Source organism: Microcaecilia unicolor, chromosome 1 (genome assembly GCF_901765095.1).
Source record: "Microcaecilia unicolor chromosome 1, aMicUni1.1, whole genome shotgun sequence".
NCBI classification, from domain to species: domain Eukaryota; kingdom Metazoa; phylum Chordata; class Amphibia; order Gymnophiona; family Siphonopidae; genus Microcaecilia; species Microcaecilia unicolor.
In genome coordinates, this window is record NC_044031.1 from 630,103,029 (window position 1) to 630,129,951 (window position 26,923).

Below are 26,923 nucleotides of genomic sequence, written 5' to 3' on the forward strand. Positions count from 1 at the left end.
GAGACTTTAGTAAGAGCAGTTTCGGTTGAGTGGAGAGGGCGAAAACCAGATTGTAGTGGGTCAAGAATAGCATGTGAGGAGAGAAAATCAAGGCAGCGGCGGTGAATAGCACGCTCAAGTAATTTGGAGAGAAAAGGGAGGAGGGAGATGGGTCGGTAATTAGAGGGACAAGTAGGGTCGAGTGAAGGCTTCTTAAGGAGAGGTGCGACCACAGCATGTTTAAAGACAGTAGGGACAGTTGCAGTGGAAAGTGAGAGGTTGAGAATGTGACAGATAAAAGGAATAAGAGCAGGTGAGATGGCATTAAGAAGGTGGGTGGGAATGGGATCAGAGGAACAGGTGGTGCATTTTGAGGAAGAAAGGAGAAGTGTAGTTTCCTCTATAGTAACTTCAGGAAAGGAGGAAAAAGAATGAGGGGAAGGAGAGAGAGGGGAACGGACTAGTGGAGGGAGAGGTGGCGAGGTAGAGAATTCAAGGTTTATCTTTTGAACCTTGTCGTGAAAGAATTCAGCAAGGGTCTGAGGAGATAATGAAGGGGGAGTTGGGGGAGGGGGCACCTTGAGGAGAGAGTTCAATGTGGTGAAGAGAAGTCGAGGGTTAGAGCCAAGAGAGTTGGTCAGTTGGATATAATAATCCTGTTTGGCCCGTAAAAGAGCAGATTGGAAGGAGGTCAGCATTAACTTAAAGTGTAGGAAATCAGCAAGGGCCCGAGATTTCCGCCAGAGGCGTTCGGCGGAGCGGGTACAGGAACGTAGGTAGCGGATATTAGAAGTCAGCCAAGGTTGGGGTTTTGTGCGCCTTATAGGGCGGGTCATCAAAGGTGCAAGAGTGTCTAAGGCAGAGGATAGAGTATTGTTGTAAGAAGAAACAGCCTCGTTGACAGACTCTTTTTGACTCTTTCAAAAAGTACAAAGACTAGGGGGCACTCAATGAAATTACATGAAAATACTTTTAAAACAAATAGTAGGAAATATTTTTTCACTCAAAAATGGTTAAAACCTCTGGAACGCATTACCAGAGGCTGTAGTAACAGCATTTATCATGTTTGGGTTAGGAAAAAAGGACTGGAAAAGTTCCTGGAAGAAAAGTCCATAGTCTGTTATTCAGAAGGATATGGGGAAGCCACTGCTTACCCTGGGATTGGTAGTATGGAATGTTGCTACTATTTGGGTTTCTGCCAGGTACTTGTGACCTGGATTGACCACTGCTGGAAACAGGATCCTGGGCTACATGGACCATTAGTCTGACCCAATATGGCTATTCTTATGTTCTTATGGCTGCTGGGACATCACGAAGCAGCCATTTTGAATGTGGAACTAGCAGGGGCAGTAACAACTGAGGATCTTCCTTCCCAGATGAAGGGCATTTAAAGGTACACCTGGGGAGTTCCTTCGAGTGGTGAGAGGACAAAGAGAGGTGGCTGGCCCTACCAGCCTTGCTCTCTCTGCTGGGGGGGGGGGGGGGAGGGAGTGGTCCAGGAAGACCTGCTTCTTTGCGAGTGAGTCAGGGGACAGCTGGGAAGACCCACTCTCTCTGATGGGGGGGGGGGGGGGGGGGCATTTTCTGTTTCAGCTTTGGTTTGGGTCAAAACCAAGCAGAAACTTTTAAGTTTCAACATTTTTATTGACCAACCAATACAGAATTAAAGTTTGCACACATGAATCTACAAAAGCAATTGTCGTCTGTGATCATTATCATAATCTAACATTATTTTTCCCCCTTTTCACCCTCCTCCCCCCACCCCTCCTCCCCTCTTCTTTCCACTGATACCATCCGATTGTTTTACCCTTCACCCCTCCCTCCCGGCTTGTGTTCTGATAGCCAAGCAGAAACTTTTGACTGCTGATACAGTTTCCATTGAAACTGAGAGCCCCGGTTTCGGTCACCCTCTACTGGAGCCTTTCCTCAGGCCTCTTGCCTTCATGTCCCACATACAAGGAGGGCTCTGGATCCTCTCTCCAGGCCCCTTGCTTTCATGACCCACATATGAGAAGGGTTCTGGAGCCTCACCCCAGTTCTCCCACCTTCATATTCCCTTATAATGAAGAATTTGGAGTTCTTCCATTGCCCCTCACATTCCTGTCCCTTATAATGAAGGAGCCAGAGCCTCTTCCCAAGCCCCTTGCCTTCTACTCCTACGTACTTATGGCATTTATAGCCCACATTACCCCATTATCTTTGTCCCACTGAATCTTTCAAACAAAGAGGCAACAATTCCAAAATAATCTCCAAGAATAATGCCTCCTCCCTTAAAATACCCAGGGAAAACCTATTACAGTACAAGGAAAAGAAAGCCACAGACAGAATACCCCTTTGTAGAGGCATACAACCCAGAGCTAGACAATTTGAGAAGAATCATAAAACAGGTACAGCCACTACTCTAGGAGGATGAACTACTGAAAGTGATATTCCCATCCCCACCAATTTAGGCCTTCCAACAGCCACCCAACTTAAAACACAGACTAGTGAGAAGCAAGCTCCCAATAGAAACTCAAAAAGAAGAGAGTGGCACACATCCCTGTAATATATCCAGCTGCAAACTATGCCATAACATTTCACAGGATCCCACAGTCATTCACAAAGGAAAAATATTCAACACAAAGGAATCCTTCACATGCTCATCTTCCAATATGGTATATATCATTCAAAGTAAAAAGTGTGAAGAAGGGTGCTATATTGGAGAAACAAGCCAGATGCTAAAGAAGAGATTTAATTTATATAGACATATGAAAAATGCCAGTGCCAACCAGGATGTCACTTTTGTGGAACAGCACTATACAAAACCAGAACACTGTATCGATGATAAAAGTTTAGGACAATCCAGGAAGTAAGACCTTTGAAGTCAGAATGATTAAATATTTTGACACCCACCAGACAGAACTTAAGATCTGGGTTTTGTAGTCCATTATAAACTGTAAAATTCTACTGCTTCGTCGCCCTCTTTTCACCATGCCTCTCTCCCTGTCTCTCATCCACCCAGCTCCCATGTTTCTCACCTGACCCACCCCACCCTCTTCCTGTGAGCCTGTCATTTGAATGCTTTGTTTCACATATATACTGTTATTTATCAACATTTGCTTATTTCTGATCTGAAAAAGGGTTGCATTCAAAAGCTGATCAAAAATGTATCATCTTATTTTCTTCTCTATATTTTTGTTGCGCAACTTGACTTAAATACATTTTTGAATGACAAAACAGTGAGGAGTTTTGATGTTTGAGAGTGGACTGCTTACAAGAGTGCTAATGTGTATGCAGTCTGAACCCGGTAAAGGTCTCTCAGGTCTTTTCTCCTCTGAAATATAAATACAAATAACAATTAAAGCAAATTAAATTTATAAGGAACTAGTAAAAGAGGCCCGTTTCCAACAGAAATTAAACGGGTGCTAGCAAGGTTCCAGGGCCCCCTCCCTACCTCCCTCTCTCCTCCGAGTTGCAGCCCCCCTCTCCTCCGAGTTCCATGCCCCCCTATCTGACTCTCTCCCTCCGAGTTCCATGCCCCCCAACCTGCCTCCCTCCCTGTCCTCCAAGTTCCAGGCACCCCTCCCTTTCCTCAGTTCCAGGACCCTCCCCACCCAGTCGAGTTCCAGGTCCCCCTCCCCCGTCCTCTGAGTTCCATGCACCCACTATCGTCCGAGTTCCACAACCCCGCACCTCCCTCCCTCTCTTTGGCCTCCCAGTGGAAGCAGGACGTGTGCGGCTGCCCCTCCCATTCGTAAGTGCAGGCTATTTTGTAAAACTTTTTATCTCGTGGTCCGCCAGAAACAGTGAAGTACGGAGCTTCAGACTGCCTTCGCTTTCGCCTTCTGTTTCAGCTCTGCCTCTGGTGACGTCCTCACTTCCTGTTTGCGGAAGGGCAGGACCAGAGGCACAGGTGAAACAGAAGCAAAAGCAAAGGCAGTCTGAAGTACAGACTTGCACAGGAACGGGGTTTGCGAGAATCCCGCGGAACCCGAGGGGACGGAAGCAGTTCTGCAGGGATCCCATGGAGACGGAAGCAGTTCCTGTGGGGTTCCCGTGGAAGTGTATGCTGCATTTGCGCCAGCCTCTCACCTACCAAGTACCAAGTTCTTTGAGTGCTGTCTCCTCCTCCTTGCTTTAACAGCACAGATTTGGAAAGCCTCCATTAAGAAGGTGGTAGAGATACAAATGGTGACGAAATTCAAAAAGGCATGGGATGAACACAGAGGATCTCTATTTAGAAAATGGAAGTTATACAAAAAACTAAACTTAAATGGCTGCATGTGTGTGGATGTGTCATGTGACACTTACATGGTGACTCTGACTGTGATGAACTAGGTCCGAAAACCGGAGACCTGTACGGTCTGTCTCTCATATATGGCAATCTGGTTTTGGATGGGCTGGAAAGGGTTTAGACAGCAACTTTAGTAGCTGGAACATGAGGACAGTGCTGGACAGACTTTTACAGTCTGTGTCACGCAAATGAGAAGATGAATAGGCTGGAGTGCACTTTGAGGGCAACTCCAGCAGTTGGAACATAAGGATAGGGTTAGGCGGACCTCTATGGTCTATGTCCCAGAAACGCCACAGAAAGACCATAATCAAATATATATCACATTCATTGTTGATTTAATCATGAATTGATAATGACTGTGACTATTGGGCAGCCTGGATGGACCGATCCGGTTTTTATCTGCTGTCATTTACTATTAATACTCTCTGCTTCTGGGCTGATGTGTAGACCTCAGCTCTGACATAGGCATGAACATCAGATGTCACCTGACCTACTGGCGTGTGCATTTGGCGATCTCTTAGCACACAGTGCCAGTGAATCAGAGAAGTCTTATATGTGCGCACCAGAGTGTTCCAACTTCCGTTCCTTCCTTGCCTGCAGTGCTGCAGCTCAAACCCAGAAACTGTGAGAGCCGACAGGAATTTTTTTTAATGTACCATTAAATTCTTGTGGGTGAGGACAGGTTAAATTCTTGCGGGGACGGGTAAGATTTCCCATGGGGACAGACGGGGATGGGTTAGATTCCCTACGGGGACGAATAGGGACGGGTTGGATTTCTGTCCCCGTGCAACTCTCTAGTCTGAAGCGCCGTGCCTGCTCCACTTCACTGTTGCCGGCGGACCAGGAGGTAAAAAGTTTTAAAGAACAGCCGGCACTTAGCACTTACGAAGGGGAGGGGCTGCCGCACACGTCCTGCTTGCACTCAGAGGCCACAGAGAGAGAGGGAGGGAGGCGCGGGGCGGTGGAACTCAGAGGAGAAGGGAGACGGTGGAACTCGGACGGCAGTTGAGGGAGGGAAGGAGGGAGGGGGGCCATGGAACTCGGACGGGAGTGGAAGGAAGGAGGGAGTGAGTGGAGGAAGTGGAGGGAGTCATGGAACTCAGGGGCCTGATTCTACATAAATACGTAAGTATTGCCATACTGGGAAAGACCAAAGGTCCATCAAGCCCAGAATCCTGTTTCCAACAGTGGCCAATCCAGATCACAAATACCTGGCAAGATCCCAAAAAAGTACACAACATTTTATACTGCTTATCCCAGAAATAGTGGATGTCCCCCAAGTCCATTTAATAACGGTCTATGGACTTTTCCTTTAGGAAGCCATCCAAACCTTTTTTAATCTCCGCTAAGCTAACCGCCTTTACCACATTCTCTGGCAACGAATTCCAGAGTTTAATCACACGTTGAGTGAAGAAAATTTTTCTCCGATTCATTTTAAATTTACTACAGTACATTGTAGCTTCATCGCATGCCCCCTAGTCCTAGTATTTTTGGAAAGCATGAACAGACGCTTCACATCTACCCGTTCAATCTATCATATCTCCCCTCAGCCGCCTTTTCTCCAAGCTGAAGAGCCCTAGCCACTTTAGCCTTTCCTCATAGGGAAGTTGTCCCATCCCCTTTATCATTTTCATTGTCCTTCTACTACTACAAATCATTTCTATAGCGCTACCAGTCGAACGCAACGCTTCACAACTGAACATGAAGAAAGAGCTGAAAAGAGCTTACAATCTAAATCTGGACAGACAGGACAAATAAGGGATAAGGGTAGGACAGACAGATAGGATACATAGGGAAAAGGGACTATTGAAGAGAGGAAGACAAGGTACGAGCAGGTGACAGGTTAGGAATTAAAAGCAGCATCAAACAGGTAGGCCTTTAGCCCGGATTTGAAGGCAGCCAGGGATGGAGCTTGACGTAATGGCTCAGGAAGTCTATTTCAGGCATAAGGTGCGGTGAGATAAAAGGAACGGAGTCTGGAGTTAGCGATAGAGGAGAAGGGTGCAATTAGGAGAGATTTGCCTAGTGAACGGAGTTCTTGGGAAGGAGTGTAGGGAGAAATGAGGGTGGAGAGGTAGTAAGAGGCAACAGAGTGAATGCACTTATAGGTTAATAAGAGAAGCTTGAACTGTATACGGAAACGAATAGGGAGCCAGTAAGTGACTTCAGAAGAGGGCTGATATGGGCATAGCGACTTTGGCGAAATATTAAACATGCAGCAGAATTTTGAACAGATTGAAGAGTAGTAGGAGGAGGAGGAGAGAGATGGTTGAGTGGAAGACCTTTTCTAATTCCACTATATCTTTTTTAAGATATGGCAACCAGAATTGAACACAATATTCGAGGTGCGGTCGCACCACGGAGCGATACAAAGGCATTATAACATCCTCATTTTTGTTTTCCATTCCTTTCCTAATACCTAACGTTCTATTTGCTTTCTTAGCCGCAGCAGCACACTGAGCAGAAGGTGTCAACGTATCATCGACGACGACACCTAGATCCCTTTCTTGGTCCATGGCTCCTAACGTGGAACCTTGCATGATACAGCTATAATTCGGGTTCCTCTTTCCCACATGCATCACTTTGCACTTGCTCACATTAAACGTCATCTGCCATTTAGACGCCCAGTCTCCCAGTCTCATAAGGTCCTACTGTAATTGTTCACAGTCCTCCTGCGATTCTGTACTCACCTCTGGTGGCTGGTGCTGGCTTCCCTCCCCTCTCACTGTGACATCATCCCCAGGGCGGACCAATGGGAACTGTGTTACGAACCCAGGCATCCAGAGGGAGGTGCAAATTATTATATAGGAGATTATATAGGATAGATTGTAGTAACCACAGTAGATAGAGCCCCCAGTATGTACTGCAGGCTTTTCTGGCAACATATGAGACCACATACAAAGGATCTGATATACCCTTCCCCTTCTTGTCCCACATACAGAGAATCTGATACCCTGGCCCTTCTTGTCCCACATGAGGAGGTGGGTTTCCCCTTACCTTCTTGTCCCAGATCTGCAGCGGTTTGCTGCCAATGCTGTACAGGATAGACAGGAAACCGCTCTGGAAGGTGTTTTTGAACATGGCGCGGCTCTGCGCCGACCCCCGGCCTTGTCTTGGCTTCCTCGCCCAGTTCGCGCAGATCACACTCACCCGGCCGGTACCTTCCTCACCTCCGGAGGCACGAACCGCGAACTGGCTCCAAGCCCCTCCCAGTCCAACCGCCACAGCCTAAGACCCGCCTCCGCTGCTCACCCAATCAAAGACAAAGCTCAATAACTGACGGCCAGCCTTCCCCACTTACTCCCCAGTAACCCTATCACCTCCTTGTTTAACAGAAGCAAAGCCCAGCCTTTAGAAAATCTCGCGCCTTTTGTTGCCTTACGCTCTAATATTTCCGAATGCCTTGGTCCACCCCCTTGGTACTCACCAAGGAGGATCCTTGCGAGGAGGTTTAATAGACAGCAGTGGAAGTGAGTCTATCTAGTCCACAGTACGCAAGAAAGACAATTTGGTTAATCTCTGTTTCCACTCAACCGCGCAGCAGTCATTGCCATACACTCAAAGCAACCAAACCTATGAGCTGCTGCATCCACGTTGTCGTTCTTTATTGTTGGTCCATGTGTAACAAGTCTAAAGCTGTTTCAGTTAGTTAGGAAGTGCCTTCAAAGGTAGAGGAGAAAATACAGAACAATAGAATGCCACTAAAACAGCTTCAGCAATTATTGTAGCTGGTAGAAACAGCAATTATAAACTCTGTACTTTGGGCCAGTGGCGTAGCCAGACCTGAGATTTTGGGTGGGCCCAGAGCTAATATGGGTGGGCACGCACTGTCTAAATAAGTTTGAGTAGCATCTCTTGGGATCCTACAAAATAATGCCTTAGAATTCACTTGATGCCCAACAGCTGCCCATACTTAATGGAAAAATTGATATTTTTAAATATAATTACATTATCCCACAATCTCTCCACTGCAAAATGCTATACACAAACTTGTGCAAAAACACACTCATATCCTTACTAAACCATAACAGCACTAATTCCAAGGACAGGACGAGCTACAACCTTATGCTTGAAAAGGCAGAACTGTAATTACACTAGGCTCTAAAACACCAATACACTACCTCGTGAAAAAAAAAAGCAAAACAAAAAGGGCTGCAAATACTAAACGCTATCAGAATACTGCACCTTGATCACACATGAAAAACACATGACACAACAGACATGACACAAGGAACTAGAAATCAAAAAATATGAAGGCAAAATACTGAACTGGAAAGTTAACTCAAGAAGTCAGACTCAGCATGCAGCAATACCAGAAAAATTGAAACTTACATGCAAAATATCACAGATGTACATTTCCAAAAGCTGACCTATTCCAATTAATAAATTCTGAATAAAATACTTTTTTCTACCTTTGTTGTCTGATCTATTTGCTTTGGTCTCAGTGTCTTCTGTTTCATGCAGTGTCTTCTTTCCATCTGATATTTTTTCTCTCACCATGTCCACCATCCTCCTGTGTCCTATGTGTCCTATCTACCATCTGTAGCCCTGTCCCTAACCTTAATCGAGTTTCAGTATCTGTCCTCAACGTGTTCCAAACCAGCCCTTAAACTCAGCAGTTTCCCCTTGATCCATATCCAGCATTTCTCCTTACTCCCCTCCATCCATGTGCTTCTACTTCCTCTGTCTTCCCTCCCCTCCATCCTTGTCCAACATTTTTCCTTCTCTTCCCTGCCCTCCACTCCATCCATGTCCAGCATTTCTCCTCTCTTCCCTCCCCTCCATCCATGTGCATCTCCTCCCTGACTTCTCTCCCTTCCCTCCATCCATCCAGCAACTCTCCATTCTCCCCTGCTCTCTCCTCCATCCACCCATATCCAGCAAATGTCCTCTGTCCCCTGCATTCATCCATCCATGTTCAGCAATTCTCCTCTCTCCTCTGCCCTCCCCTCCCCTCCATACCCAGCAAATTTCCTCTCTCCCCTTTCCCCTCCATCCATCCATGTCCAGCAATTCTCCTCCTTCCCCTGCCCTCTGCTCCATCCAGCAATTCTCCTCTCTCCTCTGCCCTCCCCTCCATCCATCCATCTCCAGCCAATTTCCTCTCTCCCCTTTTCCCTCCATCTAGCCATGTCCAGCAATTCTCCTCCTTCCCCTGCCCTCCGTTCCGTCCAGCAACTCTCCATTCTCCCCTGCCCTCTCCTCCATCCAACCATACCCAGCAAATTTCCTCTCTCCCCTTTTCCCTCCATCCATCCATGTCCAGGAATTCTCCTCCTTCCCCTGCCCTCTGCTCCATCCAGCAACTCTCCATTCTCCCCTGCCCTCTCCTCCATCCAACCATACCCAGCAAATTTCCTCTCTCCCCTTTTCCCTCCATCCATCCATGTCCAGGAATTCTCCTCCTTCCCCTGCCCTCTGCTCCATCCAGCAACTCTCCATTCTCCCCTGCCCTCTCCTCCATCCATCCATCTCCAGCCAATTTCCTCTCTCCCCTTTTCCCTCCATCTAGCCATGTCCAGCAATTCTCCTCCTTCCCCTGCCCTCCGCTCCGTCCAGAAACTCTCCATTCTCCCTTGCCCTCTCCTCTATCCATCCATAAACCCTGTTTTCCCTGAGAATACAAGCCTGGATGTTCGGTCAAAATCACTCAAACACTACAATTCCCAGGACCCTCGCTGTTCCAGGCGGGTGCGTGCGTATGTCTGCAGGTGATTGGCGGGGGTCGAGCTCCATTCATCAGCGGCCAATCTGAGGGTCTGGAGGCGGGACTTCTCTTGTCCCGCGGAGCGCCGACTGATCTGTCGGTGGGTGTCCGCGGAGCGCAGGAGAGCTCAGCTGCGAGGATGAAGCGCGGTGCTGGTGGCAGCAGGCGGGAAGGGTCGGAAGCGGAGCGCGGGAGAAGTCGGAGTCGAAGTGGAGCAACAGGTGAGCTGCGCTCCGAGAAAGGCCCAAGCCGAGCCGGGGACTGTTTAGAGTGGCGGAGCGTGCTGTGCTGCTCCCGGGGAAGTCTTTGCGGGCGAGAGGAGGGGTTGGTAGAGCAAAGAGATGTTTGGCCGGTCCCTTGTTTCTGACAGTCCCATCCCGGTGCATTATGTGAGTTGTAGTCCTGATGTTGCATCATGGACTGGCGTGTAACGAAAACCTGGGCCGGCCCATATGTCACTCTCCTGGAGCTGAGTAACGTGGCAGGGGTGTTTGGATTATAGGCCACGTCTTTATCAGAGACTAGTTGGTACTGCTATTGCCGCTTCTTACAGTCACTTAATTTCTGAACCCAATGCTGTGGAGGAGTGGCCTAGTGGTTAGGGTGGTGGACTTTGGTCCTGGGGAACTGAGTTCGATTCCCGGCACAGGCAGCTCCTTGTGACTCTGGGCAAGTCACTTAACTCTCCATTGCCCCATGTAAGCCGCATTGAGCCTGCCATGAGTGGGAAAGCGCGGGGTACAAATGTAAAAAAAATATATATATATATATTTTTTTTTTTTCCAGTTCTTTAGGTTGTGAATTTGGGGAAAAAATGCATGCACGTCTTACATATAGCTGGCAGATGATATTTCAATATTAATTCCTTTTAATAACTTTTCAGATGTGGTACACTCTCTAGAGTTCAGATGGGGATTAATTTAATAGAGAATTGGCTGTCAAAATATAAACCAAAGTTACTTTCAGACAAAATAGATCTGATTTGAGCCCTTCTATGGCAGTGTTTCCTAAGTCTGATCCCGGAGTACCCTTTGCCAGTCAGGTTTTCAGGATATCCACAGTGAATATGCATGAAAGAGATTTGCATATAATGGAGGCAGAGTACGCAAATCAAGTACAAGCAGTTACTCTGAGAACAGAGAACTCTGAGCTGCAGTTCCTTGACATGGGGTCGTCATAGCGCCTGCCATCTGCAAGATCTCCCTGCATTCCGGAGCAGATCGAGATGCAAAGTTCTGCTCTCGCTGATGATGTCAGATGCAGATAGCAGAGAACTGAGCCACAGCTCCCTGACATGGCATCATCTCATTCAAGGTCTCACTGTAGACTGGGAGACGAAGCTCCTCTCCCACTGCTGACAGATGCTGAGGGAGCTCCCAGTTACTGCCCAGAGCAGAGAACTCTGATTGGGAGCTGCAGCTTCCTGATGTAGGATCATCTTGGTGGCCGCCATTTGCAAGATCTCCCTGCTGCACGCCAGAGCAGACCAGGAGATGAAGCTTCGTCCCCGCTGCTGACATCAGATGCTGAGGGATCATAACCGTGATGCCTATTGGCGCACTGCCTAAGGCGCGAGGCAGAGAAGGGGCTCCAAAGTGACATCTTAACACCACTTTCTCAGGATGTTAATAAGCAGCTTCTCTAGAACTCGCCTATCTCTCACCACCTATATCCTCACATCAACCAAGGAAGAGAGAAGATGGGATGAATCTGCAAAAGATGCTGGGACTGCACAACTACAAGATCACAAGCATCCCTTGAAGCAGAACACTTAAACTCTCACCGTCCTTCCATTTCTGATAACTCATTAAATATCTTCAGCCCCCCAGGCCATTGGCTTAGGTCCATAGATGTGTTTGTAGTCACACGACAACCTACCAGTGGGATAACCAGAGTCAGTCCAATCTTGATCTTCCCCACTACTAAATGATAGGTTCGCCACTTCCTAGTCAGTACTGGGGTTATCACAGATCAGCCCACGATCTTATTATCTCCTAAGATATAGGTCCTTGACAACCGGCAGTATGAGGTGACTTACACTGGCATGCCTGACGTTTTAGGCATTATGAATGATTATCTACCTGACATTACATTCTGGTGGTCTACAACATAGCCAGACTACTAGACAAGATCTCACCAATGAAGACGAAAAGGGTTAAATCAGCCATCTCTTCCCCATGGTATTCCAAAGAGCTAGCCAATGTAAAACGGAAATGCGTCCATCAACCAGCAGGGGGAGATAGAGAGCACTCAACTTTTCACAGTGCCTCATGGCCAGCTAGCTCCACTGCCTCCTCAGTATTCTCTATCTCCCCAAGCAGGGTGGCTGCAGCTTCTTCGAGCTCCATCAAAAATCTGCCTTGGGGGTGGCTCCTGGCTTGCCAGTTGTTAGCCGGGGTGTTAGAGGCTATAGCAGCTTCACTTTGAAGGCACATAGGTCAGCCCTTCCCCTGCCTTACCCATGCCCCCGTGGATGTGGACATATTAGCTTGCTTTTCCCTGTCCTTTCCCACTCAGTGGATGCAGGCACATTGGTTCGCCTTTCCCTGCCTTTCCCACTTATCTGAGCCTCCGGAGTGTTTTTATTTACCTCTTTTGCCTCTGCTTTCCTCACAGCGTTAAAAAAAAAAATTAAAATTAAAGTCGCGTCGTGCTTTAGCGCAGCGATCTTGGAAAAGAGGTTTTTTTCTTGAGATTCTTCTGCAGGACCGGAGCTGTGATACTCGGTCTAGTGAGGAAAGAGTGTTTTCTGACTCCTCTGGGGTGGGCCCGCGATCGGGACGTTTTTGGCGCGAACCGCCATTTTTGAATTTTACCACCGTTTTCGGCGATGGCTGCGGAGACTGTAAAGCACTGTTCTAAATGTGGCAAGCGGAAATCAGCAGCGGGGCTCTGTAATTCGTGCTGTACAGACGGTAGAGCAGGCCCGAGCATGGCGAGCGGCGATCTTTCGCGCTGTGAGCTGGCAGCTGACGCCATTTTGGATTTTCCACATGGCGCGGTCTTCGTTGCGATGGAGAGCCCTGAATCCAGGGGGTGGTACTCTGAGTGAGGCTAATAATAGAGCTGCTAGCCCTGGGCAGGATCCGGGCTGTCAGGGAGCGGTTTTCTCCCCTGATTTTGTTTTAACGCTGCATAGGGCATACATGCTTAAAAGAGCTCTTCCACAGGGATCTTTGGACCCTCTGCCTGCCCCCCCCCCCCCCCCCCCCCCCCGGTGGATCCTGGCCTTTTGGAGTTGGCTTTGCCTGTTTCTTATCCTCCTGATAAACGCAGAAGGGCTAATTCCCCTTCTGAGTGTGGCGCACCCCCCTTCCCCCCCCCCCCCCCGTGGTCGGGCTATGAGGATTCTGAGGGGTCTGGCAGAACTTCTTGGGCTGAGGAGCCAGAGTCGGGTGCAGAATTGCCGCAGGAGCTTGATGATCCGTCTGCGGTGAGGATTTTCCACCATGAGGAGCTGCCAGCGCTTATTTTAGATGCCTTACAAGCCCTCTAGATTGAAGATCCAGGGAGTGGCACAGCCTCCTCTGTTAATCCAAGGATGGCTAGTACCAGAAAGCCTGCTCGAGCCTTTCCTTTGCATGACTCCATCCAAGAGCTTATTTCGGCTCAATGGGCTGACCCCGAGGGACCTTTGAAGGTTGCCAGGGCTATGGGGCAATTATACCCTGTGAGTGAGGAACATTTGGCTCGCTTTGCAATGCCTAAAGTGGATGCCCTGGTCACGGCTGTGACAAAGAGAACTACCCTCCCTGTTGAAGGAGGTGTTGCCCTGAAGGTTATTCAAGACCGCAGGCTTGATTCAGCTCTGAAACGGTCCTTTGATTTGGCAGGTCTCACTGTTCGGGCGTCTGTATGCAGTTGTTATGCTGCTGGAGCCTGCCTGGCTTGTTTACAGCAGGCAGTGGAACAGCCTGGTGATGGAGCAGAGACCTTATCTGAAGTGGCTCCGCGGATGGAGTCGGCCTTGTCCTTTTTGGCTGCCCTTTATGATATGGTTAGAGCTTCGGCTAAACAAATGGCTGTAGCAGTGGCGGCTCGCCGCACTCTTTGGCTACGACATTGGGCGGTGGACATGGCCTCTAAGCAAAGGTTGGTGAAGTTGCCCTTTCAAGGCCTTCTCCTGTTTGGTGAGGAGCTGGAAAACATTGTTAAAGGCCTGGGGGATTCCAAACCTCAGCGCTTGCCCGAAGATAGGCTGAAGCCTTCCTCTAAGGGTCAGGCGGTCTGCTCCTCTTACTGACCTCGCTTCCGTGAAGCTAGAAGGTACCGCCCGGGGTGTGCTGCTGGGTTCACTTCACGTGCCCGCTTTCAGCAGAGAAACTCCTTTCGCTCGGACAAACGTTCTGCAGCTGCCGGTTCAAGGCCTGGAGTTCAGAGGCGAACCTCTCAATGATGGTGCGCCGGCCCCTTCCTCGTTTCCTGTCATCGGAGGAAGACTTTCCCTCTTTTTTGAGGAGTGGGCCAAAATCTCCGCAGATCAGTGGGTCTTGGACCTGATCAGAGACGGATACCGAATAGAATTCAATGCCCCGGTGAGAGACGTGTTTGTGGAGTCCCGATGCAGTTCTGCCGCCAAACGGGCGGCGGTAGAGGAGACTTTGCACAGTCTGTGCCAGATAGGGGCTGTGACCCCGGTGCCTCCCGCCGAACAAGGTCTAGGCCGCTACTCCATTTATTTTGTGGTGCCACGAAAAGGCGGGTCTTTTCGCCCGATCCTGGACTTAAAAGAGCTAAACAAGTCCTTAAGAGTGCGGCATTTTCACACGGAAACCCTGCGCTCCGTCATTGCGGCAGTGCAGCCAGGAGAGTTTCTCACGTCTCTGGACCTGAAAGAAGCTTACTTGCACATACCAATTTGGCCCCCGCACCAGAAGTTTCTGCAGTTTGCGGTATTGGGAAAACATTTCCAGTTTCGGGCCTTGCCTTTTGGCCTCGCCACAGCTCCCCGAACCTTCTCCAAGGTAATGGTGGTAGTAGCTGCCTTTCTCAGGCGAGAGGGTATCCGGGTTCACCCGTACCTAGACGAGTGGCTCATCAGAGCAGACTCAGAAAAAGAGTCATCTAGCTACAGCCAGAGTGGTTTCAGTCCTTCAATCTCTGGGCTGGGTCGTCAGTATGGCCAAAAGTTACCTGACCCCCTCGCAATCTCTAGAATATTTGGGGGCCAGGTTCGACACAGCCTCGGGCTATGTGTTTCTTCCCAAACAAAGGCGGTGCAAGCTTCAGAATCAGGTCCGTCTGCTCCTGAGGATGTCCTGCCCGCGAGCTTGGGACATTGTCCAGCTGTTGGGATTGATGACGGCCACCTTGGAAGTGGTGCCATGGGCGAGAGCGCACCTGAGACCTCTACAGTATTCTCTACTTCAACGATGGTCTCCAGTATCTCAGGATTATCAGTGCAGACTTTCTTGGCTCCCTGCGGCCCGCTTCAGTATGGAGTGGTGGCTCTCGGACAGCATGTTGCAGTGGGGAATGCTGCTGGCGCTCCCCGATTGGTGCTTAGTGGTGACAGATGCCAGCCGGGGTGCACATTGCCAGGGGAAGTATGCCCAGGGTCTGTGGACGCCCGACGAGTCGGAGTGGTCTATCAACCGCCTGGAGTTGAAAGCGGTGTTTCTGGCTCTTCTGGCCTTTCAAGTGACCCTGGAAGGATTGGCTGTCTGAGTGATGTCGGACAACACGACAGCAGTGGCCTACATAAATCAACAAGGCGGCACTTAGTGCAGAGCTCTAGCCGTGCAGGCCGAACCAATTTGCCACTGGGCCGAGCTGCATCTACAGCCTCTGTCAGCAGCTCACATTGCAGGTCAGAGCAATGTGCAAGCTGACTATCTAAGCAAGCATCAGATCGATCCAGCGGAGTGGGAACTAGCAGACGATGTATTCCTGCAGATATGTGCCAAATGGGGCAAGCCAGTGATGGATCTTATGGCGACCAGTTCCAATGCCAAAGTCCCGTGCTTCTTCAGCAGACGGAGGGATCCTCGCTCTGCCGGGTTGGATGCCTTGGCTGAACCCTGGCCCCTGGGCTTGCTGTATGTCTTCCCTCAGTGGCCCTTGATAGGGCGAGTGCTCCTGCGGATTCGGCTGCATCCAGGAGAAGTGGTGCTCATCGCCCCGGATTGGCCCAGGAGGCCTTGGTATGCGGACCTCCGACAGATGCTGTTGGAGGCTCCCTTTCCGTTACCTCTGGTTCCGCACCTGTGGTCACAGGGTCTGGTGGCCATGGAGGATGCCTGCCGCTTTGGACTTATGGCATGGCGATTGAGAGGGCGCAATTGAGAGATAAAGGCTACTCAAATAAGGTAATTTCCACTCTCCTGCAGGCCCGTAAGCGCTCCACTTCCATGGCTTATGCCAGGATTTGGCGCCAGTTTGAAGTCTGGTGTGTTTCAAGAGCACTTTCTCTGTTGCGGGCTTCTGTCTCGCCGATTCTGGAATTTTTGCAGGATGGTGTACACAAAGGCTTGGCCTATAATTCCCTGTGGGTGCAAGTGGCAGCATTGGCCTCCCTGCATGGCAAGGTTGAAGGCGTGTCCTTAGCTGCTCATCCAGATGTGGCACGGTTTCTTAGTGAGGTGCTTCGGCTCCGTCCTCCCATGCGGGCACCTTGTCCAGCTTAGAACCTGGGGTTAGTATTGAAGGCCCTTCAGGGGGCTCCCTTTGAACCGCTTTGGCGTGCTTCAGAGAAAGATTTGACACTGAAGGCCGTCTTTTTAGTGGTTATTACCTCGGCGAGACGGGTGTCAGAGCTCCAGGCGCTGTCCTGTAGAGACCCTTTTCTGCAATTCTCAGAGTCAGGGGTCACGGTTCAGACCGTGCCTTCCTTCATGCCTAAGGTGGTTTCAGCGTTTCACGTAAACAAGCCTGTTTTTCTTCCCTCCTTTGTTGAGGAGGAGTTTCCAGATTCATTTGGGCAGTTGCACCTTTTGGATGTGCGCAGGACTCTGTTGCAGTATCTGCAAATTACAAATTCTTTCAGGACCTCTGATCATCTTTTTGTGCTGTTTGCAGGTCCTCGCAGAGGGTCTTCAGCGTCTAAAGCCACTATTTATTGCCCGTTGGCTCAAAGAAGCTATCTTTTCAGCATATCTGCTGTCTGGCCGGGCTCCGCCTGAAGCCTTTAAGGCACATTCCACAAGAGCAATTTCCTCTTCCTGGGCGGAAACTGGAGCACTATCTCTTCATGAGATTTGCAGTGCTGCAACATGGGCTTCTAAGCTCTCTTTCGCCCGACATTACAGGCTGGATGTGGCTGCCAGGAGGGATGCGCGTTTTGGAGCACAGGTGGTAGCGCGTGGCATGGCTTGTTCCCACCGTATTTAGGGATTGTTTTGTTACATCCCATACGTAATGGCTTCATCTGATTGATGACAGGGAAGGGAAAATTAGGTTCTTACCATGATAATTTTCTTTCCTTTAGTCATAGCAGATGAAGCCTTGAGCCCTCCCTGTATGATTGTCTGCATTGCAGTGATTCTGATTTTAGGTGCTGTTCTTGTTTCCTGAAGTTATATTCCTTCCTTGGGGAGTCGGAAAACAGTCTTCAGGATTCTTGTTACATTTATAGGAGGATGAGTTCATTCCCTCCAGTTCATGTTTTGGGAGGATGAGTTTATTCCCTCCAGGAGGATGCAAGTATTCCCTCCGTTTATACAAAGTGGAGGACGAGTTTATTCCCTCCAGGAGGATGAGTTCATGCCCTTGTTAAGGGGCCATCGTTCACTGTGAGGAAAGTTCATGTTATTCCCATTGCGGTTTGCCATATTACTTTGGAAGCTTCAAATACTGAAGAGGCAGTGGAGCTAGCTGGCCATGAGGCACTGTGAAAAGTTGAGTGCTCTCTATCTAGCCCTGCTGGTTGATGGACACAACCCATATGTAATGGCTTCATTTGCTATGACTAAAGGAAAGAAAATTATCATGGTAAGAACCTCATTTTCCCTTTTTTAAAAAGAAATAGGCCATTCCCCTTCAGAGAAGGATGACTGGAGACAGGCCTTCAGGCCTACAAATCTAAAATTACCAACGCCAAGCAAATCCACTACAGCAGAATGGTAGGCCAACACACTCTAAATAATAAAAAAATGTTCACGATAGTAAAGAGTGTAACAGTCACCAAGCTAGCCGACACTCCAGACCAAGCCTCCCCACCAGCAAATGAATTAGCCAATTACTTTTCAAACAAAATAGTTTAAATATGCTCCAATGTTATAAGACCTCCCATTGTCAATCACGTTAAACGATAATAGAACACCCTCAGTAGAACCTGAAGCAAAAGTACTTGGAGTATTACTGGATTCATCGCTATCGCTCTCCTCCCACATCAACCTCTTATGGAAGAAAACATTGTTTAAAATGAGACAACTACATCTAGTGAGATTGCTCTTTGACCAGAAAGCGTTCACATTGCTGGTCCAGATGTTGTTCTTGCCACACCTTGACTACTGCAACATCATATTCCTTGGCATTAAATCTCACTACCTAAAGAAACTTAAAATAATACAAAATATCGTAGCAAGACTGATCTTCAGGTTAAATAGACACAGCAGTTTGTTACCATATCTGGCTCATCTTTAGTTGAAATAATCAAATTTAAAGCCACTTGCGTAGTCTATCACATTTTATATGGTACCACATCCAGTCTGCCGATTAATATATCCTCATTATGTCTTGCTCGATCTAATCAACTAAGAAACCAAATGTTCCTTTCTTCCCTGTCTTTTCAAGGAAGTAGATTCCAGAAGATTTTTAATTCACTATTCCCAGTTTTAGGGCCCTCCCTATGGAACTCTCTTCCCATCATTGTGAGAACTGATAGTAACTACCTCTGCTTCAGGAAAAAACTAAAAACCTTCCTATTTCCAAAGTATACCACATTATTAACTGCCACAACACAACTCATGAGACCACTGACCTTCTCCCCTTTTCCCCTGACTGCTCCTAGCCTGCTCTCTTGCATTGCTCTAATATAAGCAAGGCAATTGATCTCCATTCCATGTAAACTATTGATGTAAATGGCACTGAACCCTGGAAAGGGGATTTTAGCAGTATATAAGACTAAATTTGAATTGAATCAAATGCATATTCATTGTTTATATCCTGAAAACCTGACTGGCAAGGGGTACTCTAGGACCGGACTTGAGAAACAACTGATCTGTGGTATCTATTTGCTTTCTTAGCCGCAGCAGCACACTGAGCAGAAGGTTTGAACGTATCATCAACGACGACACCTAGATCCCTTTCTTGGTCCGTGACTCCTAACGTGGAACCTTGCATGGCGTAGCTATAATTCGGGTTCCTCTTTCCCACATGTGGACAGATTTGTAAATATTTAAATGAAGATGAATTTAGGATATTAATTCAATCCATGATCTTGAGTCAGTTGAACTATTGTTTAGTGTAGCCCAAATATGCTAAGTAACAAGTACTTAAAAAAAATTACAAACAATCCAAAATCTGATAGATTATCTCAGTTTTATATGAAGACACATTGGCTCCCAGTCAAAGCAAGAATTAAATTTAAGCTATCATGCTTCCTTTATAAAGTTTTATAGGGGTTAGTACCATCTAATTTTCATGATAATTTTAAGATAAGCAAAAGGTATAAAAAGGCTAAAAATATTTGAATCCCTGTTAGCTTTTCAGGCTGCAAAATTTGGTAAGGAGATTTTGGGTATGATTAGGACCAATGAATAAGACTGAAAACGCCTTTGTAATGTTCCATGGTGCATCTGCACCTTGAGTATTGCGTCCAGCTCTTGTCTCCGTATCTCAAAAAAAGATATAGCAGAATTAGAAAAGGTTCAAAGAAGAGCGACCAAAATGATAAAGGAAATGGAACTCCTTGTATGAGGAAAAGCTAAAGAGGTTAGGGCTCTTCAGCTTGGAAAAGAGACGGATGAGGGGAGATATGATTGAGGTCTACAGAATCCTGAGTGGTGTAGAAGTAAATAGATTTTTTTTTTTATTTTACTCGTTCCAAAAGTACAAAGACTAGAGGACAGTCGAGGAAGTTAAATGGAAATACTTTTAAAATAGGAGGAAATATTTTGTCACTCAACAAATAGTTAAGCTCTGGAACTCTTTTCCAGAAGATGTGGTAACGGCGGTTAGCGTATCTGGATTTAAAAAAGGTTTGGCCAGATTTCTGGAGGAAAAGTCCAGTCTGCTATTGAGGCAGACACGGGAAGCAACTGCTTGCCCTGGGATTTGTGGAGTGTTGCCACAAATTGGGTTTCTGCCAGGTACTTGTGACCTGGCTTGGCCACTATTTGGAAAACAGAATACTGGGCAAGATGGACTATTGGTCTGACCCAGTTTGGTTACTCTTTTACGTTCTTATGCAGGTTTTCAAGAAAATCTAAAGACTTTTCTTTTAAAAAAATTGTTTTAGTTTCTGTATAACTTCATATTATTTTTACAATTTAAGCTTACTTGTTACACTTTTTGACTGTTATGACATTGATTATTATGGAGATATATAATTCGATTTGACCAACCTCTTATAACCTGCTCAAGCCTAGCACACTATAAGTTCTGTTTTATTCTTCTTCTTTCACTTTGTGCAGTTGGCTGTGTCATTGGAGGGGGATGCTGCTTCTCTTCACCCCATTCCTTGCCACCTAGGGAGGTAGATCTTAATACTTAGTTCATGAGTCAGTTCAGCACCATCGGTATAGCCTGCCTCTGGGTCACCTTTTTGAAGGTCCACTTGTATATTCCCAGAAAGGAATAAAATGTTGAAGGCTGGCAGCTTCTATGTTGAGAGGCCACATGTTTCGCATTCACAATTAGAATAGGGATGGGCAATCCACCTGGGTGGATGAACAACAAAATTCCACGAAGAGGATACACAAAGAAAGAATGGGAAGTGGACCAATGACTCCAGAGACTGGGGCAACTAAGTTGAACACAATTTAACTTTATTGCAGACTTGACACAGATCTATGTTTCGGCCACAGGCCTGCCTCAGGAGTCTTAGATGGTCTATAATACTATATTGGCTCTGGTAATATATGTACTATAGTGTCATTTCAGAAATGGATTCAGGTGAAAGCTGATCACTCTGAAGTCAATAAAAAGGTAAAAAGCAAAACAGTGTTTCTAACTGGTTATTAAACGTAATCACTATCTAAATGACCTATCACTAATGTGCCCCAATGTTCCCATCCCTACAACAGTGAAACCCCTTTAATCCAAATAATCAACCTGTACCCTACCCCCGACCGGAAAGAGCTTTCGCCACCAAGAGGAGAAGAAGAGAAGAAAAAAATGTATTATTTATCTGTCAAGGGATGGTCAAAACATCAAGATGTTAATGGCACAATCTAGCCAGTCATGAACATATATAAGAGGGGGAGGGCCTGTACTCTGATGACCCATACCCCAAAGAATAGTGACCATCCAGAATGTATATCCCAAAATACCCCCCCCCCCAAAAAAAAAAAAAAAAAAAAACCCCATTCATACACATCTCGCAGGAGTCCACGAACACACCCGATTGGAGCCCTCAGAGCAAACCACTCCAACCTCTAGCAGTGCCTAGAGAGAGTTAAAAATAAAACTGTGGGCTTTGGGAGGTAATGAAGAGATACAGGGTTCCCATATAGACAAACTTTTTTTTTTTTGTTCCTGTGTTTTAGGGATGTGCCTATTCCAGCTTTCTTTTAAGCTAAAAAGGCTTAGTCATATTTCAGGCTGCATGCTGGTGTTATCCTTTATGTTGTGGGGGAACAGCCTCCTTATAGGGAATGAGAACTTCATATACTGCCTTTCTGTGGTTTTTGCAACTACTTTCAAAGTGGTTTACATATTATATACAGGTACTTATTTGTACCAATGGAGGGTTAAGTGACTTTAACCAGCTTATTTTCGAAAGAGACAGACGCCCATCTTCTGACACAAATCGGGAGATGGACGTCCGTCTCAAAAACAGGTATAATCGAAAGCTGAATTTGGACGGCCCCAACTGCTTTCAGTCACGGGGACGGGCGAAATTCTCGGGGGCGTGGCCGAACGGTAGTGAAGGCGGGACAGGGGCGTTCCGGGGCATGGTTAACAGATGGACCTCCGCGCCTGATAATGGAAAGAAGCAAGACGTCCCCGACGAGCATTTAGTCCACACAAAGTTGGTCCTGTTTTTTTCACGACCAAGCTTCCAAAAAGTGCCCAAACTGACCAGATGACCACCGGAGGGAATCGGGGATGATCTCCCCTGTCTCCCCCAGTGGTCACTAACCCCCTCCCACCCTAAAAAACAAACTGTTTAGATATTTTTTCCAGCCTCTATGTCAGCCTCAAATACCATCCCAGCTCCATGACAGCAGTATGCAGGTCCCCTGAGCAATTTTAGTTTAGTTGGTGCTGCGCGGGACCCATGCAGAGAGCAAAAGTCGGAAGAAAAAAAAACATGCAAGTGCAGTCAGGGATGTCCAAATTAAAACAATAGTAATAGGGGGATTCGAACCAGCCACCTTCTGATTACAAGACTTGTGCTCTAACCACTGCACCACTTATTCAGTTGCTTAGACATTTCTTCCCTTTCCATTAAGTCCCTCCAAGTTTCTGTCAGCCAATCACAGCTCATTTACCTGACATCGGTGTCAGCTAAACCATAAGACATGCAACAAAAGGTAACATAAAATCGTAATTCAGCTAACCAAATAACTACTAAGTCAATCATTCTCTAGAAATTGAGTAAAACAATTAAAGAATCATATATTTACAGCTGGTGACAGCTGCAGCCTAGGTAAGGTTTATTATAGGTGGTATGTATGAGTGATAGTTCCTAATCCTTTTTACAGACTTGCTCAATCGAGATTGTTTTTAGTTATTTTTTTAAATACTCCAGTATTATGAATACTCTGAATTTTCAAAGGTAATGAATTCCATAGTACAGCACCAATCCCCCTGAACATTGATTTTTGGTACTCCTCTAACCTGATAACCTGGAATGATGGTATTTCCAATTGAAACATTGTAGGCGACCTCAGTGTTCTATGTGGTTAATAGAGTCGTTACTTTGTTGCTATCGCAGGAGACACAACATTAAGAACTTTCTCCGAGGACAAGCAGGCTTGCTTGTTCTCACATGTGGGTCGATGTCCGCGTTGGCCCAGGAAACGGAAATTTTTCCCAGCAAAAATAAAAGGTTTTGCCAGTCTTCTGGCGCGCATGCATGGACGACTTCCTGCCTGTCCCTCAAACGTGTCCCCTCAGTTCTTTTTTGTCCACGACGAGGTGACAGGATTTTTCTGCTCTCCTCGTTTTTGGCCCAGGAACAGAGTCTGATGACTTTTTTTTCTTTCTATTTCTTTTATTATTTTGTCATTTAAAAAAAAAAAAAAAATTATTTACTCCCGTAGTCTTTTTTTGGTTTTTTGCCTATTTTTAAGTTTCCTTTCTTTTCGACGGGGCCGGCCTTTTTTCCCTTTTTGTGCCCTTTACTTTTTTGGCACTATCACGTTGTTTAATTTCGCCAAAGCCGTTTTTCCTTCCATGTCATCGAAGACACCCAGCGGCTTCAAATGTTGTACTCGGTGCAACCGGACCATCTCGGGTACCGATACCCACGCTTGGTGTATCCAGTGCCTAGGGCCCGACCATACCCCAGCCGCTTGTAGTCTGTGTATTCATATGCAGAAACGAACCCAAGCGTCTCGAGAAGCCCAGTGGGAAAAGCTTTTTGGGGCTCGGTCCGGTCCTTCGACATCGACATTGGTAACAAGGTTGGCGGTGTCGACATCGAAAGGAGCATCGACGTCAGGAGGAGAGGTAATGGCTGCTGAGAGACCAACTCGCGCTGGGAGCAGCGAGGCGTCGAGTGGGTCTCCACCTGCCTCGAGGCCTCCTGTTATGCAGGGCCCCCTGGGACCGACCTTCGTTGGACCCAGCCCCGAGGAGACGTGAGGATTCCACGTCCTCCTCCTCATTGGTACCGAGGAGTCTCGATGATTGGCGTCGAGCAAAGGCAAAGAAGCACCGTCATCGTTCTCCTTCGATGCACGGTGCTGGGAGCTCCAAGGTGTCGAGTGAGTCGACACCCAAGAAGCGTCGGTGCCAAGAGGATCGCTCCTCCTCAATACAGGACGTGCCGATGCGTTGGCCTCCTAGCAGCCCGGTACCTGCTCCCGAGCCTCCAAAGATTCTGACACTGCCTGTTCCACCGACCCCGCAGCCTTCTCTGATGGCGGCTCTCAACGAGTGCATCCGGGCCTTCTGGAGGGACTGCTACGTCAGCTTTGGTGTCTGGGGTGCTTGTGCCTTACCCAGGTCGCTTCCCCTTCGACATCAGTGGAGGAAACTTCGTCGCAGTTCAAGCAGGCGTCGGCCTTTCGACATCGCCATCGAGGACATTGTTCCTTGGCGTCCAGGCAGGTCCAGTGTCTGATTACCTTAAGAGAAGTCTTATCTGATACTGATCAGGAGCATTCGTGGGAGTCAGAGGAAGATCCCAGGGATTCCCTCTGAACCTTCCTCTCCACCAGAGAGGAGACTATCTCCACCAGAGAATGTTTCCTTTTCCTCTTTTGTCCGGGAAATGGCTACGGCTATTCCCTTCCCTGTGGAGGTTGAGGATGAGCCCAGGACTGAGATGCTCGAAGGGCTGGATTATTCTTCTCCACAAAAAGAGGCTGTGACAGTCCCTCTGCATAAGGTACTGAAGGAAGTCCGTTTGCGAAACTGGTCGGCCCCTCTGTCTGGCCCTGTGGTCCCCAAGAAAGCTGAATCCCAGTATCGGATCCATGGTGAACCTGTATTGTTGAGGTCTCAGTTACCCCACAATCCTATGGTGGTGGATTCCGCCCTCGAGAGCCAGGAGTACTAGAGACTATGCTTCGGTACCCCCAGGCAGAGAAGCTAGGACTCTTGATTCTTTTGGGAGGAAGACATATCAGGCCGCTATGCTCGCTGCCAAGATCCAGACTTACCAGCTCTTCACGAGCATTCACTTGCGGGACTCGATAAGGCAACTGTCTAGCTTGGTTGATGCACTCCCTCCGAAGCAAGCCAAGCATTTTCGCCAGGTGGTCAGGCAGCAGAACAGCGTGTTGAAAATTCCTGGCCAGGGGTACGTTCGACACTTTTGATGTAGCATCCAGGATCACTGCTCAAGGTATAGTGATGCGTAGACTCTCATGGCTGCGTGTCTCTGACCTGGATCATTTGGTCCAGCAGCGAATGGCGGATGTTACTTGCCGGGGGGATAACCTTTTTGGTGAAAAAGTAGAGGATCTTGTTGATCAGATCAAGAACCATAATGATGCTATGGATTCTCTCTCCACCGGGCATCTTCTGCTACTACCTCCTCATCTAGGAGGTATTTTGGGGAGAAGAGGAATGCTCCCTATTCCTATCCTAGGTGTAGGTACACTCCTGCTTCTCGACAGCCTTCCTAGGCTCAGCCCCAGCGCGCTCGTTCTCATCAACAGCGTGAGTCTAAGGCCCGTGCTGCTCCCCAGCAAAAGCAGGGAACGGGCTTTTGACTGGCTCCAGTTAAGCATAGCCTCTGTAAAAGTGTCAATACCAGACAACTTGCCGGTTGGGGGGAGGTTGATATTTTTTCACCAAAGGTGGCCTCTCATAACCTCTGACTGGTGGGTCCTTCAAATAGTCCAGTCATGATACACCCTCAATCTGGAATCCAAACCTCCAAATTGCCCACCAGGAGCTCATTCTTACAGTTCCCAGCACAAACAGGTACTTGCAGAGGAACTCGCCGCCCTTCTGAAGGCCCAAGCGGTCGAACCCGTTCCACCAGGGGACGAAGGGCTGGGATTCTATTCCAGGCACTTCCTTGTGCAGAAAAAGACAGGGGGGGGGGGGGGGAGGAGTGCGTCCCATCCTAGACCTTAGGGCCCTGAACAAATTTCTTGTCTGAGAAAAGTTCAGGATGGTTTCCCTGGGCACCCTTCTTCCCATGATTCAAGAAAACGATTGGCTATGCTGATGCTTACACACACATTTCGATACTCCCAGCTCACAGGAAGTATCTTCGATTTCGGCTGGGAACTCAGCACTTTCAGTACTGTGTACTGCCCATTGTTCTGGTGTCTGCGCCCAGAGTGTTCACAAAGTGCCTAGCTGTAGTCACAGCATCACTACGCAGAGTGGGAGTGCATGTGTTCCCTTATCTCGACGATTGGCTGGTGAAGAGCATCTCGAAGGCAGGCGCTCTACAGTCCATGCGAATGACTATTCAGGTGCTAGAACTACTGGGGTTCGTGATCAATTACTCCAAGTCCCATCTCACCCCAGTTCAGAAGTTGGAATTCATTGGATCTCTGTTGAACACAGACAGCTCAAGCTTATCTTCCCGAGGCAAGGGCAGACAGCCTCCTGTCTCTGGTGTCCATAGTTCGAACGTCTCAACAGATCATGGCTCGGCAGATGTTGAGACTTCTGGGGCACATGGCCTCCACAGTTCATGTGACTCCCATGGCACACCTACACATGAAATCAGTTCAATGGACCCTAGCTTCCCAGTGATATCAAGCTGCAGGAAGTCTAGAGGATGTAATCCAACTGTCCACCGACTTCCGGAATTCTCTGCAGTGGTGGACGATTTGATCCAGTTTGACTTTGGGACGTCCATTCCAAATTCCTCAGCCACAAAAAGTGCTGACGACAGATGCATCCCTCCTGGGGTGGGGAGCTGATGTAGATGGGCTTCACACTCAAGGAGCCTGGTCCTTTCAGGAAAAAGGTCTTCAGATCAATCTCCTGCAATTGCAAGTGATCTGGAATACTCTAAAGGCTTTCAGAGACCTGCTGTCCAACCAAATCATATTGATTCAGACAGACAATCGGGTTGCCATGTATTACACCAAGAAGCAGGGGGGCACTGGATCTTGCCGTCTGTGTCAGGAAGCCGTCCAGATGTGGCTTCGGGCGCGCCGTCATGGCATGTTTCTGGAAGCCACTTACCTGGCAGGCGTAAACAACAGTCTGGCCGACAG

At 47.9% G+C, this 26,923-nt stretch overlaps 2 protein-coding genes across 5 annotated transcripts in view; one reads left to right on the forward strand and one right to left on the reverse strand.

Annotated features, from left to right (window-relative positions):
• The window catches only part of LOC115481581 (cilia- and flagella-associated protein 20), a 72,854-nt gene extending 65,383 nt beyond the window's left edge, over nt 1–7,471 (reverse strand). The window contains exon 1 of one of the 2 annotated variants that reach the window (XM_030220850.1): nt 7,250–7,471. In XM_030220850.1, the coding sequence (XP_030076710.1) occupies nt 7,250–7,333 (84 nt within the window). In that variant the 5' untranslated portion in view covers nt 7,334–7,471. The remainder of the gene's footprint in view (nt 1–7,249) is intronic. The other variant, XM_030220841.1, reaches the window with a different exon arrangement.
• Nucleotides 7,472–9,992: 2,521 nt separating this feature from the next.
• Nucleotides 9,993–26,923, forward strand: part of LOC115481594 (TBC1 domain family member 20-like) — a 47,112-nt gene continuing 30,181 nt past the window's right edge. For 2 of the 3 annotated variants that reach the window (XM_030220862.1, XM_030220870.1), the window contains exon 1: nt 9,993–10,180. In XM_030220862.1, the coding sequence (XP_030076722.1) occupies nt 10,099–10,180 (82 nt within the window). In that variant the 5' untranslated portion in view covers nt 9,993–10,098. Of the gene's footprint in view, nt 10,181–10,326; nt 10,349–26,923 lie in introns of those variants that run through there. The other variant, XM_030220880.1, reaches the window with a different exon arrangement.